This window comes from Zootoca vivipara, chromosome 12, assembly GCF_963506605.1.
Source record: "Zootoca vivipara chromosome 12, rZooViv1.1, whole genome shotgun sequence".
Lineage (NCBI taxonomy): Eukaryota > Metazoa > Chordata > Lepidosauria > Squamata > Lacertidae > Zootoca > Zootoca vivipara.
Genome location: NC_083287.1, coordinates 52,096,574 through 52,114,474, shown reverse-complemented (window position 1 = coordinate 52,114,474; position 17,901 = coordinate 52,096,574). Strand labels below are relative to the sequence as shown.

General features: G+C 48.8%; 1 protein-coding gene across 1 annotated transcript in view; it reads right to left on the bottom strand.

Annotated features, from left to right (window-relative positions):
* Nucleotides 1–1,926: 1,926 nt before the first annotated feature.
* Nucleotides 1,927–17,901, bottom strand: part of GHRHR (growth hormone releasing hormone receptor) — a 39,005-nt gene continuing 23,030 nt past the window's right edge. Inside the window, exons 11-14 of the mRNA XM_035129516.2 lie at nucleotides 16,598–16,683; nucleotides 15,558–15,687; nucleotides 3,650–3,691; nucleotides 1,927–2,073 (exon numbers count right to left, since the gene is read on the bottom strand). Coding sequence (XP_034985407.1) covers nucleotides 1,948–2,073; nucleotides 3,650–3,691; nucleotides 15,558–15,687; nucleotides 16,598–16,683 — 384 coding nt within the window. The 3' untranslated portion in view covers nucleotides 1,927–1,947. The remainder of the gene's footprint in view (nucleotides 2,074–3,649; nucleotides 3,692–15,557; nucleotides 15,688–16,597; nucleotides 16,684–17,901) is intronic.

Genomic DNA, 17,901 nt, shown 5'->3' with positions numbered 1-17,901 from the left:
GGCTGAAAATCCTCAACCTTCCCTGTGCATATTAACCCAAAACGCCCTCCTAATTATGATTAATGATCATGTTCACTCCTCCAGATGTCTGGAGGGAACTGTAAGGGGTGGTGTTGCTATGGCAACATCGAGTCCATTCCCATGGAGTCCATTCCACGGAGCAGCCCTCTCCTGAAGATTACAGCTTATTCCGCACTTCACAGAGGGCAAAACAGCCTGTGTTGACCCAGGCTGAAACTGGGTAAATGGAAAGCTGTGGGAAATGGCCTCAAAAAATCCCGTCCGAACTGGATGCTGTGGCCTGTTGCCATGCAGTCATTTCCACAATTTGGCTTCTGGAATCTTGCTACAAACGCCGATAGTAAAAACAGTCGCAGGGATGAGCCGAAAATCCATGCTGAGCCAAAATGGCCTCCCAGAATTCAATGCACCATTTGTGGGTGGTGAAATGAAACAATTTTGTGGAGGTGGAAACCAGCAAGGGCCACAAAGCCTAGTGGTGATGTTCTACTTCCACTGCTGGAGGCAAAATGACACTGAATTCCAGTTGCTGGAAGCCACAGGGCAGGACATTAGATGTTCTCAGACTCCAATTCCCATCAGCCCCAGGCAGCATTCTCAATGGTCGGGAGTGAGGGGTTTTGTAGACCCTCAACATCTAGCAAAGTGTTTCCCAAACTTGGGTCTCCAGCTGTTTTTGGACTACAACTCCCATCATTCCTAGCTAGCAAGACCAGGGGCATTCCAAGGGGCAGGGGCGGTCTGCTCCAGGTACCATTCCAAAAGGGGTGTGTGACAAAATGCTGACCCCCTAATCGGTGCGCACCGCTCGCCGCACACCACCGGGACGCGTGCCATGGCCCCCAGGACGAGAGCTGCTCCAGATACCATAGCAGGTTGCTTCACCTCTGAGCAAGATGAGTGGTCAGGGATGATGGGAATTGTAGTCCAAAAGCAACTGCAGACCCAACTGCTGGCCTAGCGGGTCCCATGTCCCTCATCCCTGTGTTAAAGCCCTGGCTTGCGGTGACTCCACCAGCCCACAAATGGACTGGCGTGACCATGTGACAAGAAGGGCAGCCTCTTCCCCTATATAAAGGAGAATCAGGACATACATTTGAGGGTTGGGGAATAGTCAACATGGTGTCCAATTGGTGGACTCCAACTCCCATCAGCCACAACCAGCAGGGCCAATAGTTGGGGTGATGGGAGTTCTAGTTCATCTCTGGAGGGCCATTTTGATTACCCCTTTCACATCGCAATAGGGCACAGCTTATCTATTTTTTGTTCTGGAGTAAGTCTCCCTATTGTGATTAGCAAGTATCCTAGAAACACCATGAGTTACTATGGCTTTATTGAATTGTATAAATTGTTTGGATGAATCTGTTGATGTTGCTTGCTTTATTTATATGCCACTGTGTTTGATATTATAGCAATTGCAATGTTTGTGTGTGTGTGTGTGTTCAAGATTTTTGTGTTTTTGGGGAGCCCCCCCCCCAAGCTCAACATCTGTCGTTGGAAAAGCAGAATACAAATATTAAATCAAATCCAAGTCAATAATCTGCTCCCTGATCTTGCCAATGGTTGAATTTTGCTTGCAAATCAGGGGCTTGAGCCATAGTCTATCCCACAAAGCAAAACGAAGGAGCTGAAATAAGAAAGATGCAGCACTCTGCGTACCACAATTTCAGGAGGGGGGGGGAGGAACAATGTAAGTTTCTTAAACCATCATTTCCACTTCAGAGGCAGGTGCAAGAGATCCAAAATCTGAGAAATGAGAAGGTCAGAATGTTCTGTACTGAAGCCACAGTCTTTAAGCAATTTGAGGTGCTTGGTTTGGAGAACTAACTCTCAGCTTAGTGGTAAATCTGGGTGACAGCTTCTTCCAAAACTCCATATTCCTTACTCCTGGGTCCTTCCTGTTTCCTTTCACCTTGTCAGTCACCCCTAACACACCGAGGTTGTCATCTTGATGCCAGAACTCGATGGCACGGTCCACCTTGTCCTCTTCCTCCAAATCGGCATAAATCCATAGCTGTTGCCGCGCCATTTCCGACAAATTTCCGCCTGTACCTTGAAAAATCAAAGAGCTGCCATTAGCAGAGAGCTGCCATTTCAGTTCTCGGACACAGCCAGAATAGAAGTGCAAAGCTCTGACGGTGACATTTGATATATGTCAATCACAGAAGGAATAAACCTAAAACCTTTGGATTAATCTTAGCTATTTTGCACTCCTCTTGACAACATTCAACTGAAATTTGTCAATGCCAACAAGTACAAAAGTTTAGATGCCATTTGGTGGCATCAGAAAACACTGTGGAAGGTTTGGGGGACTTCATCATTATCTAGTGTTGCATCCTTGTTATTTTCTTAGTTTCACTGTTTAACGTCTACCTACCTTATTCGTTTTGTTTGGTAAACTGCTTAGAGATTGTTGGGATATTAAGCAGCATATAAATAAAGGTAAAGGTAAAGGGACCCCTGACCATTAGGTCCAGTCGTGACCGACTCTGGGGTTGTAGCGCTCATCTCACGTTATTGGCCGAGGGAGCCGGCGTACAGCTTCCAGGTCATGTGGCCAGCATGACAAAGCCGCTTCTGGCGAACCAGAGCAGCGCACGGAAACGCTGTTTACCTTCCCGCCGGAGCGGTCCCTATTTATCTACTTGCACTTTGACGTGCTTTCGAACTGCTAGGTGGGCAGGAGCCGGGACCGAGCAGCGGGAGCTCACCCCGTCATTTGAATTTGAACCGCCGACCTTCTGATCAGCAAACCCTAGGCTCTGTGGTTTAACCCACAGCGCCACCCGCGTATAGAAGTAAATAAGGAGAAGCTTCCATAGCATCAGATCATTTTTACTGATGGATTGATCGAATCACAGAATCACAAAACCATAGAGTTAGAAGGAAGATGGAGCAATCCTATTTTCTCCGGCTTCAAGTTACAAGAAAGGAAATTCCGATTAAACATTAGGAAGAACCTTCTGACAGTAAGAGTTGTTTGACAGTGGAGCAAACTCCTTCAGAAGGTGGTGGACTCTCCTTCCTTGGAGGTTTCGAAGCAGAGGTTGGCTAGCCACCTGTCATGGATGCTTTAGCTGAGATTCCTGCATTGCAGGGGGTTGGACTAGATGACCGTGGGGGACCCTTTCAACTCTACCATTCCACGATTCTACAGCCCTGCTGATGTTTGGAGGCTGGGGGAAGCAATAATTTGTGTAACCACAAGAGGGCCACATCCTCCCGGAGAACAGGGAAGGGTTTGTACTCTCTGCTTCTGTGTCTTGTTGCGCTTAGGATTTCCTGGCCGGATTTTGAATCGCTCAATTTCATTTTCTACATTTTTTTTTAAAAAAAAATATTTCTATTAATGATTTCTTGAATTACAAAGGCGTGTGCAGTGTCACTCATATTTTAACATGTATCATTTTTTGCAAATCAGTTTCATTTGTTAAGACACTGAGAAGAAAGAGGGAAAACGAGGTAGATAGGGCATGGGAGGGTGGATTGGGGTGAGAGTAGGTGACGATGTTTCTGTTTTGCTTAGATTTCATTTTCTGTTGTGGTCGTGGGAATCGCAGGCCTTTGCTTCCCTGAAAACACAGCCCAGGCAAAATAATGCAAAGCCCCCGGCCCCAGCCCTCCTTACCTCTTGATTTAGGAAACAGTACAGAACCGCAACAATGAGACCCTGTAAGGAGGTAAAGCACAGAAATTAAATAACTGAACTGGCAGCTGGGGGAAATCAGGACTGTGGGCCAAATGGATTCCTCTAGATTTCTCTACCTCGTTCCTGGGATTCTCCATTGGCCATTCTTCCCTCCCAAACCACACCACTGTCCCTCTCCCACACCCTCCTCTGGTCCCCCCTCCCCAAAGATGTTATATGCTCCTGACAGGGGTGGACCTTAGTAATACGGTGTCCTTAAAAGGTAAAGGGACCCCCGACCATTAGGTCCAGTCGTGACCAACTCTGGGGTTGCGGCGCTCATCTCGCATTATTGGCCGAGGGAGCCGGCGTACAGCTTCCAGGTCATGTGGCCAGCATGACAAAGCCGCTTCTGGCAAACCAGAGCAGCACATGGAAACGCCGTTTACCTTCCCGCTGTAGCGGTCCCTATTTATCTAACTTGCATTTTGATGTGCTTTCGAACTGCTAGGTTGGCAGGAGCTGGGACCAAGCAACGGGAGCTCACCCCGTCACAGGGATTTGAACTGCCGACCTTCTGATCAGCCACCTGGGTCTCTGGGGCTCGTCCAGGACTGGTGTCCTTAGTGAGGACAAAATTTGAGGCTCCCCCCCCCCCTGGCCACACTTTGAATTGTGCTCGGAAATGTGCTGGGAGCCAATGTAGGTCTTTCAGGACTGGTGTTATATGGTGCTAACTAGGCTTCAAGACGGAGGACTCTAGGTCCCTGTCAGAGCCCTCGCGCCTCCTTACTGAAGTAATAGCTTACTAGGCGGGAAGTCACCCCCTTGGGTGGCTGGGGCGGGGAAACTTACATGTGATCCCTGAATGTTTGAACCACTAGGGAATGTGACTCCTGTAATGGATTAGACCCAGGAGGGAAGATTTATTACACCCTGGATTAGAAAGAGTTAATCCACCTCCAGCTTAACTGACAGCGCATCTTTAGGAGGCGGGACGGTGCCCGGTTTAAAAAGGAGGGAGGGAATAACCGTTTTGGCAGTTGGAAGAGGGGGAGTGTGGTGACTTAGAGGGAAGAAGAAGGTTGTGGGGCCAGGATAGTGGCGGTTTAGGTTAGGCTTAGGATAACTTGAAGTTAAAGTCTGGCAGAGTTAATGTACAACTGTAACTAAGCTTGTAAACTTACGCATCGTTAAGAAAAGAAGAACCTATGTTCTCAAGAAAATGAAATTCATCTTTTCGTGCCAAAAAGTATTGTCTTGGTTATTCCAGCAGCGTATTAAAACTCACAGAGGTGGAGACTCAGAAAAGGGCAAAACTTACCTAAGGAAAAGGGGATAGTTTGTGTCCTAGAGTCACACAGGAAGGGCAGTACTGTATGGTGTAAACCTAGAGTGCCACAAGTTTGCCAGGGTGATATGGCAGACTGATACAGTGGGGATCTGAGTTGAGGGAGCCCCTGTTCTGTAGGCAAGAGGTTGTTCATTCAAATAGCCCTGAGTGTTTGTGAGGTCAGGCCACGAAAGCTGGAATTAGACTCTCTTTACTGAGAAGCCCAGAACTGAGGGGTTTATTTTAAGGCGTAAGGAATTGAGTGGGGATTGCTTTACCCCTGTACCCTTTTTTCTCATAATCTATTGGCAACGTCGGCAAGGGGGTTCGTTACAACTCCCAGGCTGAAGCAAGCTACTCAGCAATAATCCAACTCTTATAAAGGCAACTTCATCCATGATCAGAACTTTTGTCTAGTCACTGCTAGACTATACCAGAAAATGTGGCTGGGGCTGACGGCCATTGAAGAGACAAAGGTACCTCAACCCTGATTTAGATGATACCCTGAATTGTGTGAACAATTCAGTCTGAGAGCAGCAGCAGCAGTGAGCTAATTTGTGATTATAAGAAAAGATGAGCCTCCTAACCCTAAAATAAACTCAGCAGTGGCCCTGACGCTATAGTAGCATCGGAAACACCCGTGCTGTTACAAGATTTAATCTCTGCAACAAAAACAAAAAGTCCTACACTTGCACTATATAAAACTTTACTTAACAGGAAGAAATATGATTTAGAATATGAAAGACAAAAACAGAGTAAAGAGCTAGGAGTACAGATAACAAATGATATATGGGAGACAAGTATAAAATCAATAGAAAAAGCCTCTATGGATTTAAGACTTAGACTTATTCAACAGAAAATAGTATTTAGAGTCCTCTGGACTCCAGCAAGATTATATCAGGAGAAAATAACAAGTGCAGATAATTGCTGGCGATGTGGGAGTAAAAATGCAAATTTTATACATATGTTGATTAACTGGCCAACGATCAGACCATTCTAGAGCGAGGTGAAGATATTTATAGCAAAAGTAATAAAAAGAAACTATAATAATATCTTTATTACAGTCGTAGACCAGCAAAAGAAAAAAACAACCCAGTAATACATAAAATAGATAGTTCTTAAGTATCATCCTTGAGCAATACTGTTTCATAATCCTATTTTAAATTAAAATTAGGTTAAAATTTAATGAGGGATAGTTCCCTTTAACTGTTATCTGCTATGAATTAATAGGCGGCTTTATCACTGTTATTGATTGATGTCACGGCATGTCTTAGTCTTGATGCGTAGTAACAAAATTTAGCTACATTCTTAGTGCACTCTGGATTAAAATCTGCTAGTAGGTATCTAGTAAGCATTTCAGTTGAGCGGCCTGGTAAGTTTTTTAACAAGGGTTCAATTAATTCCTTCCTCGTGTCTCGATACAATGTGCAATGCAGGAGGACATGACTTATAGATTCAATCTCCTTGTTATTACAAGGACATACTGTAGTCTCTGTTCTACTGGGATCTGGAGATATCTACCAGTTAACAATGCCGAGGTTAGAGCATTGAAACGAGCCCTAGTGAAGGCCCACCGATATCTTGGATTTTCTAACGTTTTTAAATAATTAGCTAGATAATTTAATCGGTGCTCGTACAGTTGTCTATGTATTAAGGAAAGTCAGGTTAAGTTGTTTTGTCGATCAATATATGAGATTCTTTGTGTGGCAATGTCCCTCCCCAACCCGAAATAAGAGACAAGACACAGGAAGTTAAGTTTAAAGTGGGTGAAAAGGCCACAACTTTATTGGTTAAGGATGTTGAGCGGTATTGGCTTAGGCATTGGACCCTAACCGATTATATCCGACTGCAACCCGTGTGTTACAGTCCGGGAGAAATTAACCACCAGAAAGGAGCCCGGTGATATATATCTACCGAGACACCTCCTGTGGCCACCGTTGGGGGGTGCTCTAAGGCCCTGACCTCCGTAGGCCCAGGACAAAGCTACCGCCCCCGGAACCCCTTTAACGGGATTAAATCTCCAATTGCGGGCAGAGGATGACGTGATCTGCCCCCCATACCTTATTTATGCGAAATTTCCAATGCCTAACCGCCAAACCAAGTTGTGACGACATGCTATGAGGTAGGCGAAAAAACCAGTTTGGCTAATCCAAGTGGAAAAAGTCCTACCCGGCCCCCCAGCCAACCAAGGCGACCAACAAAGTCCATAGCAGCGTCGGCCTAGCCTGCCTGCTCGCCTAACCTAAAAGGGGGGGTGGGTGGGTGATCCGATTGCTCTGGCTACCGGGGAGAAGAGAGGCAGAGTTCCCGCCTCCGCCCCGATTTAAACGCGGGCAAAGCTCCGCCTCCCAGCCGGCCCTATTGGCCATCCGGGTGTGACGGAGGCGGGAACCCCATCTCGCGAGAAGGCTGAGTACACAGCCTCTCGCGAAGGTTGGGTCGGTCCCTGCCCACAACGCCACCTCCGCGAGACACGGAAGTGGTTTTGTGTGGCAATGTCCCTCCCCAACCCGAAATAAGAGACAAGACACAGGAAGTTAAGTTTAAAGTGGGTGAAAAGGCCACAACTTTATTGGTTAAGGATGTTGAGCGGTATTGGCTTAGGCATTGGACCCTAACCGATTATATCCGACTGCAACCCGTGTGTTACAGTCCGGGAGAAATTAACCACCAGAAAGGAGCCCGGTGATATATATCTACCGAGACACCTCCTGTGGCCACCGTTGGGGGGTGCTCTAAGGCCCTGACCTCCGTAGGCCCAGGACAAAGCTACCGCCCCCGGAACCCCTTTAACGGGATTAAATCTCCAATTGCGGGCAGAGGATGACGTGATCTGCCCCCCATACCTTATTTATGCGAAATTTCCAATGCCTAACCGCCACTCGAGCCCCAAAGGCTCGCCGCCAATACGCTCACACCCGCAACCAATGTTCCAACCCCCTAATTATGTTGCCTAACCAGATGTCATTCCGTCGTTACGATAAAGGGCTGCTTCAGTGCGCACCAGCTCTGGGTGGGAAATTATCTGCCCATTCAACTCAAGGACCCTGCGCAATACAAATGAATTCAATAACCTCCTGGTTCTGTTCAAAGCCTTTGGGCAAAGCCCGTCACGCCAAACACGCCTCTGCAACAAGGCGGACCACAGCAACGTCATCCCAGGGAAGGAGGCCAGCAGCTTGTCAAAGTCCTCCCAAATATTCCATTTCAATTCTACTGCGTTTCGACACGCCAAATCATTCTCCCCCAACTGTATGAGCAGCGCATGGGGGGGGGCAACTGAAGCAGCCTTCGCCAGGACTGCGGGGAGAAGCTCTTTCCACCGCATTCCACGCCTGGCAATCCACGATACTTTGACATTTTCTGGGAGGCCGAGGTTACTCCCGAGACCGGTTTCAATTGCCCTTTCTCTGGCCCAATGCACAATGCTGTGACCTGCAATCCACACATTGATGCAGCGCCCACCTGGAAAGGAAACATCGAAAGACGGGGGATCAGAATACCGTGGGTAAGTAAGGCCTGAGGCTAAGCGGGGGGGGGGCGCTAACTGTTTTACACGCGTTGGACTTTCCCTTCCCATGGCTGGCGGCTAAGAGGTGGGGCGCAAGTATCCTTTATAGGCATTGGACTTCCACCTTCCTAATTCCTGAATCCTTTCAACCGACAGTCCCAAGTGCATCGCGGAGGTTGCTGCGCCAATACGGAACGAATGGGCTGAAAACTGGCCTGGGTCAACGCCACAAAATGAGAGGGCCTTGCGAAGAACCCGTGTGAACTGAGCGCGCGTGAGCCTAGAACTGTCCTGGTGGATCAACAGTGGCTCTGTGCCAGCCGGTCTCAGATATAGAAAGTTTTTTAGATCCCTCACAGGACAAGGGCCTTGAGCGCCTGATGCTGGGAGGCGAATAGTGGCCCCTAACCCTCGCTGATCTGTTTTTGAACGACGGATGTGAAGTACTGCCAAGGAGCTAGATAAGGATACATCCTGCATCCTGATCCCCCGGGAGGATCCATTAGGGTGGTCCTCGAATACTACTTCTCCCACTCTGAGGGCCCCAAAGAATGCCAGGGAGAAGGCTGCGGAAAACAGGCTTGCTTCATAAGGGGACCAGCAAATGGATGCCAATTGGCTGTGGATGCTGCACAACAGGTCTAAAGTAATGGGTCTCCTGTTGTCGGCCGCCGGCGGCTGTAGCCTGCGCCAGCCTTCCATGGCCCTGCGTAGGTGAAAGTTATTGCAAGGGTCCTTGGAGTACAGCAACTTGCAGAAGAATGAGATCGCCGCAGCGTGCGTGTTAAGTGTCCTGGCCGCGCGGCCCAACTCCCTTAGGTGAACCACATATTGCATGACCTCATGCTCCGTGGGGGGGCCTACAGGTGCCGGTGGGGAGCCCTTTCCTCTAAATTTTAGGAAATCCGCCCACGCGCGTTCGTAAGAGGTCAGCGTTGAGGGAGCGACCGATGCAAGTACTCCCTTTAAAATTTCTCGTTCCCAAGGCTCCATAGGGATTCCGGGAACGGTTCTGGATACAGCTGCGCCTCCGGTGCCAGCAAGCGGAAGCGGTCCATCTGTGAACGAGACAATGCATCGGCGACATCATTATCGACACCCGGAACGAACTTGGCAGTGAAGTGCATGTTTAGCTCCAGACTGTGCAGTACGAAAGCCCGCAAAAGGGTCGACACTCTGTCAGAACGGGATGATTGCCTAGAAATCACGCTGACCACCGCCTGGTTATCGGTACGAAAGCAGACCCTGCGGTTCCTGAATTCCTCGGCCCATAAGTGTACCGCCACCACTATTGGGAAGAATTCTAGAAAGGTCAGGTCCCGCGTGACTGCCGAATTCAGCCAACTGGCTGGCCAAGGCTGAGCGCACCATCTGCCCCTGAAGTAAACCCCGAAACCTATGGACCCGGCTGCATCCGATTGAATCTGGAAATCAGAACCCAGGTTCAGGTTGTCCTGCCAAAGCGACACTCCATTGTAGTGATCCAAGAAGGTAAGCCAAGCCCCTAAATCGGCTTTCACTCCTCGGGGTAAACGGACCCTGTGATATGGCTGTTTGAGACCTATGGTGAGCCTAGCAAGGCGGCGGCAGAACGGGCGCCCCGGAAGTACAACCCTACACGCAAAATTGAGGTGCCCGAGTAAGGATTGAATTTGCTTAAGCGTAACTTTTTTCAGGGGAGTTAGCTGCGAAATTAATTCCTTAAGAGCCGTCAATTTCTCGATGGGTAGGCGGGATGATTGGGCCTCCGTGTCCAATTCGATGCCTAAGTAAGTTAGTTTTGCAGTTGGGCCTTCAGTTTTTTCATGTGCCAGTGGCACCCCCAGCTCCCGCGTAAGGGCGGCGAAGGCCTTCAAGAGGTCGGCGCACTCCCCCGTATTAGCCCCGCCCACGAAGAGGAAGTCATCAAGATAGTGTGTAACACCTGCTAATCCTGTCTTAAAGCGGAGGGCCCAGTCCAAAAATGTGCTGAAGGCCTCAAAAGCCGAGCATGCCACTGAGCAACCCATCGGCATGGCTTTGTCAATGAAATACGCACCCTCAAACCGAAACCCCAACCACTTGAAGTCCTGAGGGTGGACCGGCAAGAGTCGAAACGCTGACTCGATATCGCATTTGGCCAGCAATGCTCCTTTACCATATCGCCTGACAAGCTTAACAGCCTGGTCAAAAGATGCATATTTCACTGTGCAAAGCTCATCTGGGATACCGTCATTTACTGATTTACCAACTGGGAAGGAGAGATTGTGAATAAGTCTGAATTCGCCCGGGGTCTTCTTGGGCACCATGCCAAGAGGGGAAATGTGAAGCCCTGGGATGGGGGGGGTTAGAAAAGGACCAGCTACTCGCCCCGCCGCGATTTCTTTATTAATTTTCTTGATTGCTATATCTGGCCTCTCGCGTATAGATTTTTGGTTATTCGGGGTGCCTGATAGAGGCGGGGTAAGCACCGGGATTCTAAAACCTTGAGAAAAACCTTCCCAGATATACGAGGAGGCGCTGGAATTAGGATAGACGTTTAATAAGGCCCGCAGCGGGGGGAGTTTTATGGGTGAAGCAGCCAGTGATAGGGACAGGTTAGTATCTGTTCTGGCTGGCGGCCGATCCCTGTGCGGGTCCCTGGGAGTTCCTGGTAGCTGTGTTTGAGCCGACACCCCTACCGCCCCGAAAGGGCTGCCTCCCCTTAAAACAGGACGTACCCGGGTGCTGGCCGAGGCATTTCTCGCACTCATGTGCGTACTTACAGTTGGGCCTCTGACAGAGGCCCTTGTTATACTCCCAGCAGACCCTGCGACGCGGATCCCTCCTGGGCTCAAACCTGGCTGATTTTTGAGGCTCCGCCTGCTTCTTTTCGACAAAGGGCACCACGTGGTTACTCCAGTAGTGCTGATTCCTTTGGTCCCAACGCGTCCTTGAGTTCTGAGAGGCGTTTCTACGGAAATCTTCATCGTAGTTAAGAGCCGCCGCTTCCCCCGCCATTGAATAGGCCAGCCTGACATCTATTATGTAGGCCCACAAATGCATTGCCCTTTTGGGGTATGCTGCTGCGATTACTGCAGCCCAAATGTGAATACCCGTCTGCCAATTCTCAAAAGTACGGTCAGCACGCGGGGTTCTATATCTACGCTTACCGAATTGCTTCCTTTTTTCTCCTTTTCCCAACATTTGTGATAGGGGCAGCAGCGTAAAAACATCGATATAATCGCCATTCAAGATCTTTTCACGTTTACGATTAGACAGGTGAGAACCCACAATTATGTCAATGTCTGAATTGGTGGAGGATTTAACCTCAGGCACCAACCCACCATCCCGCCATTCCAGCGTGCCGTTAAAGCCCCTGCGGTGGGAGCTCGCCCTCCTCCTATGCACCCAGACCGGAAGACCCATCTGTTCTTCTGCCTCCCCCCAGTAATCCTCCATGGGAACCTCCGTGTCAGAGTCGGAAGACGTACCTGAGTCCTCATCCGAGTCGTCTTTCCTGGTGCGCTTCCTCTTCTCCGTCTTCTTCTTTGCTTTTCCTCCAGCCCGAGGTGCCTCACCCCCCGCCGGCTCTCCGAGGGGCTCGGCCACCGACCGGGTGCCAGCATCCTCCCGCGATGCCATCGACCCCGCGACCAACAAAGGAGGCCCGGAATGGGCCTGCGAGGATTGGGATCTAAAGAGGTCTGAAATGGTCTGAGCAGACATGAGGGGCGAGACTGGTGTGCGAACCTGATCATGAGAGGCTTGGGGCAGGCTAGCTGAAGAGGTCTGGAGGCCCTGCGCCATGGTCTGGGCCTGTTGAGCGTGCTGCAGGAAAGAAGCCGACGTGCCCTGCTGGGCCCTCAAATCCTGTTGGGAGGTTTGAAGCAAGGCAGCCCGGGGGGGGTTAGTGTGACGCGGGCCGGGCTGTATGCCCTGAGCCATGGTCTGAGCCATGGTCTGGGCCTGCTGAGCGGGCTGCAAGATAGAAGCGGATGTGCCCTGTAGGGCCATCGAATCCTGCGCTATGGCCTGACTCTGCTGACGGTTCTGCTGAAGGATCTGTAGGGAAGTAGCCGATGTACCCGGCTGGTTATCCATATCCTGCTGAGAGCCCAGGACCACCTCCCCACTGGACTGCGAGCTAAAGAAAGAGAGGGAAGAGCTAGATAACTGAGTGTTGCCCGGGGGGGTTTCAGGAACGCCGGCTTGGGTATTGCTAATACCATTCTGGGCCCCTCTGCTCGCGGAGGCGAGAGATACACATAAAGGGGCAAGAGTGGAGCACAACGGTCCCAGCTGATTGCAAATATTCTGTAAATTGGAAGCCACTTGGGCCAAAGCCTCGGGGTTAAAAGAGGGAGCCGGGCCTGATGAGGCATCGACAGCAGCCCCTGCGGAAGCAGCACCCTTAGCGGACTTGCTGCGCATACTGCGTCCAGAAGGCATCCTCTTGGAGGTAACTACAAGCACTTAAGGAGACCACCGGAAGCGAAACGCTTGTAATTTAATAATAGAAGCTGCAATGCTAATTACGCCCCCGCTGCCAGATCTGCCTAATTAAACGTGCACTATAATTAACCGAATAAATAAGCAAAGGCCACAAACCTCAGGTATAACAAATTACCCAGCGGGTGACAAACTAGAAAGAGGAAAAATGAATAAATGGCTAATTAATACCCTGAGGAAACAACCAGGGAAAAACTAAATTAAATTTTCCCCGAGCAGATCAACCGGGAGGGAAGGAAACCGCTTTCGCACTTGGGGAAAAATGAAACAAATAATCCTAATCAACGCAAGGAATAAACAACACCAGGAAAAAACAAGGCAATTAGACACGAGAAATGGTAACTAACAGAGGAAATAAGCAACTAAGGCAATTGGGACGCGAAAATGCAAATAAACAGAGGGAGCAGACAACTGAGTAAATGGGCAGAGAAGCCTCATACAATTCCGCCAGTAGGCAAGTCGCGGTTAATTATTCCCACACACGCTCAATCACACAATATGCCTGTAACGAATATAAACATATATGGGCCTTATCAAAGTTATGGCGGCAGAGAAAAGGCAAACCAGAGCCACCCCACAGGCAGCTGCGACTAAGCAGGGGAAACCTCAGGAGGGGGGCACCAAAATGGCCGCTGAGGCCTGCACGCTATGACCTCCTCAAGATGGCCGCCAAGGCCAATCCACGTGGTGAGTCTGCCCTCACCTGAAATGGCTGCCTCGACACACGTGCCCTAAACTGCACGGGAACTACAATAAGCGTGAGATTGCTGGGAACGAACAAAAGAGAACAAAGGAGAGCACAAGTCACAGGGGGGGAATATAAAATTAAACTAAGTCTGCTGAGACCCCACGTGCCCTAAAACGAACAGTAAATAGAATTAAATCACAAGATTACTGAGGACTAACAACAGAGAGCCCAAGTCGCAGGGGAACGGAGTAGGTGGAAACCCCACAGCCCCGCACGATCAAAGCTGCGCGCTCGTAAAGCTCACCACCTCCGCCGGGACGTTCGCTGCTGAAATACGACTGCTGGCTGGATAGGTCGCCGGGAGGCAGCCGCCTCGACCGGCAACGCTGGCGATGCTCCGAACGGCCCCTGGCTGTACAAAGCGGGCTACGCGCCCGGTGGGGAGGCGAGCCTCGGATGGCTCCGCCTCGCTGGATGCCGGCTGAGGACCCCTCCGCCGCTGGGGCCTCCCGGCCACTGGCCGCAGAAGGAAGAGGGCGAGCACGCTCCCGAAAAGAGGGAGGACAGGGCAGGAATCGCGGCCGAAAAGGCAAGCGCCAACCGCGCGGCCCTCTTAAAGCTGCCCGCCCACGCACCGCCGATCAGCTGTTCAGCGGGAGTAGGAGCGGCGCCGGCAAGCGCTAGCGGCGCTTCTGCAAATCTTCAGTAAAAAGGCCACACCGCTCCGACGATCGTGAATAGCCTGCAAAGAAAATGCTGAAGCCGCAAGGTGAGGGTGAACCGGCAAGGTAAAGCAATCGGGAGCTCAAAAGGCTGATCCGATTGCTCTGGCTACCGGGGAGAAGAGAGGCAGAGTTCCCGCCTCCGCCCCGATTTAAACGCGGGCAAAGCTCCGCCTCCCAGCCGGCCCTATTGGCCATCCGGGTGTGACGGAGGCGGGAACCCCATCTCGCGAGAAGGCTGAGTACACAGCCTCTCGCGAAGGTTGGGTCGGTCCCTGCCCACAACGCCACCTCCGCGAGACACGGAAGTGGTTTTCCTTAATTAGCTTTTTCGCCCTTTCCCATCCCATGGACAGAGTGGACCCCACTGGCAGTCCATACAAGACTAATTTCTTTTGGATGGTCTGCTCCCATGTAGATCGAAATCTATCAGTGAAGATTAGGGGGAGAAGGCCATTTGGAGTCTTATTCACTTTTATCCAGTACTGTAGAGCTGATTGCCATACTTTAGATTATACTTCCTGTAGTCCAGTTTCCAATCGTAAGGCTGCATTAGGAACGCATTTGGGTGTTAGGAATATAGATCTTAAAAAACCCGATTGGATTTTCTCATACGCATCCAATTTAGAGGTTATCATAAAGATAAAGAAACTGTTATTTAGGGGGAACTGAATTTAATTCTAAATTACATTCCGGAAACTTGGAAGATCTCAAGGGGCCAAAAATAGTGGTTTTATCACGCTATATTAGGAGCAAAACAACTTGTTTTGAGGAACTGGAAGAGTCACAAAAAGATTCCACTGAGCACATGGATTGATAATATGGACAGATTAGCTACATACAAAAGAATTGCTTATCGACACAAAATAAGAATGGATAAATGCAAAGAAATTTGGAATGAATATCTAAGTGACAAGGCAGATAACAGTGGGAAATAGAGTTGGGAGAGAGTGGTGATAAACAAGGAGTAGGCATAGGGATATTACTGTATCTAAATTTGTGTTGTCAATTTGTGCTATTATTGTTATTATGGTTTTTTGTTGTATGTGTATTTTTAGTTCGGTGTTTGTACTGATTGGAAAAAGTGAATGAATAAATAATAATAATAATAATAATAATAAACAACCCAGCAGTGGCAAAGCACACTAGTAAAATCTGACTCATTCCTTAAGTCCATACTCCACCTGGAATGAGCCGATGCAGAGCTCCAGCGAGAGACGGACCCCCACATTGGCGTAATCAGGAAGAAAATTGAAGATGATGTAATGCGTCCCAAACAGAGGGATGAGGAGCAGAGTCGACTTACAGAGGCGTCTGGTTTGGGGGGAGAAATCGGGAGAAAACCACAGTCACGACATCCTGGCTTACAGAAAACGGGCACAAGATGGCACTCCTAGCACCTAAACTGATCTAAAGTGATGGTCAGGGCCCGTTGGAACTGGCAAGGCAGAAAATGAGGGGAGCCGCTAAAAGGTGGAATTTGAGCCAATGGAAGAGGGAGCAAACAGATCCTAGCTTTGTCCCCACCACCTATCTGTTGATGGGAGGCAGCGCTAACAAGGAGGTGCAGCTATTGGCACCTCCCACGCTGGTTGTAAGTAAAGAGGCAGGTGGGGACTGGCTGAGATTGGGGGGTCAGTGCCTCATTCCCTCTGATGAATGCTGGTGGTCCATACTCTGCGGCCATGAGTCCTGTACATTTGCTGCTTGTTCTTAAAGGAAGTCCCTTCCATCCTGAGCATGCTACCACTCAGGCAGAGGGGAGAGGTCTGGAGCAGGACCACACTATTGGCCGAGAGACTAGAAACATTTGGCTTCTCCTCTCCTCGATCTGTTTATGCTCCAGTTTTATTACTTAAGTGCCTGGGTTGGTTTGTTTTTCCTCCTCCCTCCTCCTCCCTTTCCCCCTTTTGTGCTGTGCCTCTTAAGATTGCGAGCCTGGGAGCAGACGCTGCCTCGTTACTGAAATGTACAAGCCTTTTTAGCCAAAGAGTACAAGCCTTTTTAGCCAAAGAAACAATCACTCCCATTGTGTGACACCCCACCCCAGATGTTCTAGAACTAAGGAATGAAAAAGAAACATTCCGCTATCTTCACCCCATTTCAAATTCCTGTGAACCTCAGATCTTTCTCTAAGCCCTCTGCTCAAAAACATGTTCACAGTATGCAGTATGCAGCCTGCCAGCATTTCTTCATGCACGCTGGCTGGTTCCACTCAATTCACCTGTACTGAGATGAGTTGTTGAAACTGATTTTTCCTGGATCCAGTTTTTTCAGCAGGATTCTGATGATGTTGATAAAAAGGATGAAGTTGACCTGTCCCAGATGAAGGGAGGAGAGAGGGGAAGAGGGAAGAGGGAAGAAGAGATTGATTGATTGATTGATTGGCCACCCTTCACCAGATTCAAAATATATCCTCCAAAATGTTCTGGATAGAGAAATGATCTTGAGCTTTGCGCGAATGGGGGAGAATATTCAAATCATATTCTGGAAAACACACTCGTTTTCTTTCTTTCTTTTCTTTTCAAATATATTTATTGATACTTGCCCAAAGATATACAAAAGTTCATACCCAATACAAGCACACACTCTTTTTCTATGGGAGTTAAAAAGAAAGAACATTCTCAGACAGAAAACCCTCTTCGGAGAAGGTTTGGCTTACTCTGCAATAAACCACAACAAAAGCAACAATCAAATAACCACTAGAACCATCAGACATCAGATAAAACTAAGCAGTATGCAAGAAGCAAGATTTTAAAAGGACTAGATCAACAGAGACTGGGATGATGCGTTAGCAGTCTTTGAACGTCTCTCTCTCTCTCTCTCTCTCTCTCTCTCTCTCTCTCTCTCTCTCCTTAACACACACACACACACACACACACACACACACACAGAGAGAGAGAGAGAGAGAGAGAGAGAGAGAGAGAGAGAGAGAGAGAGAGAGAGAGAGAGAGAGAGAGAGAGAGAGAGAGAGAGTTACAGGTAGGTAGCCGTGTTGGTCTGATGTAGTCAAAACAAAATAAAAAAAATTCTTTCCAGCAGCACCTTAGAGACCAACTAAGTTTGTCATTGGTATGAGCTTTCGTGTGCATGCACACTTCTTCAGATACATTGAAACAGAAGTCACCAGAAGTATTACTCAGAAGGGTGGTGGGATTGGGTGATTGGCTGATAGGTGTGGTAAACCTGTTGATGACTGTTAACAACTGCAATTGGTCTTACAGGAAAAAGCAAAGGGTGAGATGGCTAAAATAGCTTTATCATGTATAATGAGATAAGAATCAAAATAAAAAAATTCCTTCAGTAGCACCTTAAAGACCAACTAAGTTTATATTTTGGTATGAGCTTTTGTGTGCATGCACACTTCTTCAGATACATGCACACGAAAGCTCATACCAAAATATAAACTTAGTTGGTCTTTAAGGTGCTACTGAAGGAATTTTTTTATTTTGCTTCGACTCAGACCAACACGGCTACCTACCTGTAATGAGATAAGAATCCAATGTCTTTATTCAGACCAGGTCTCTC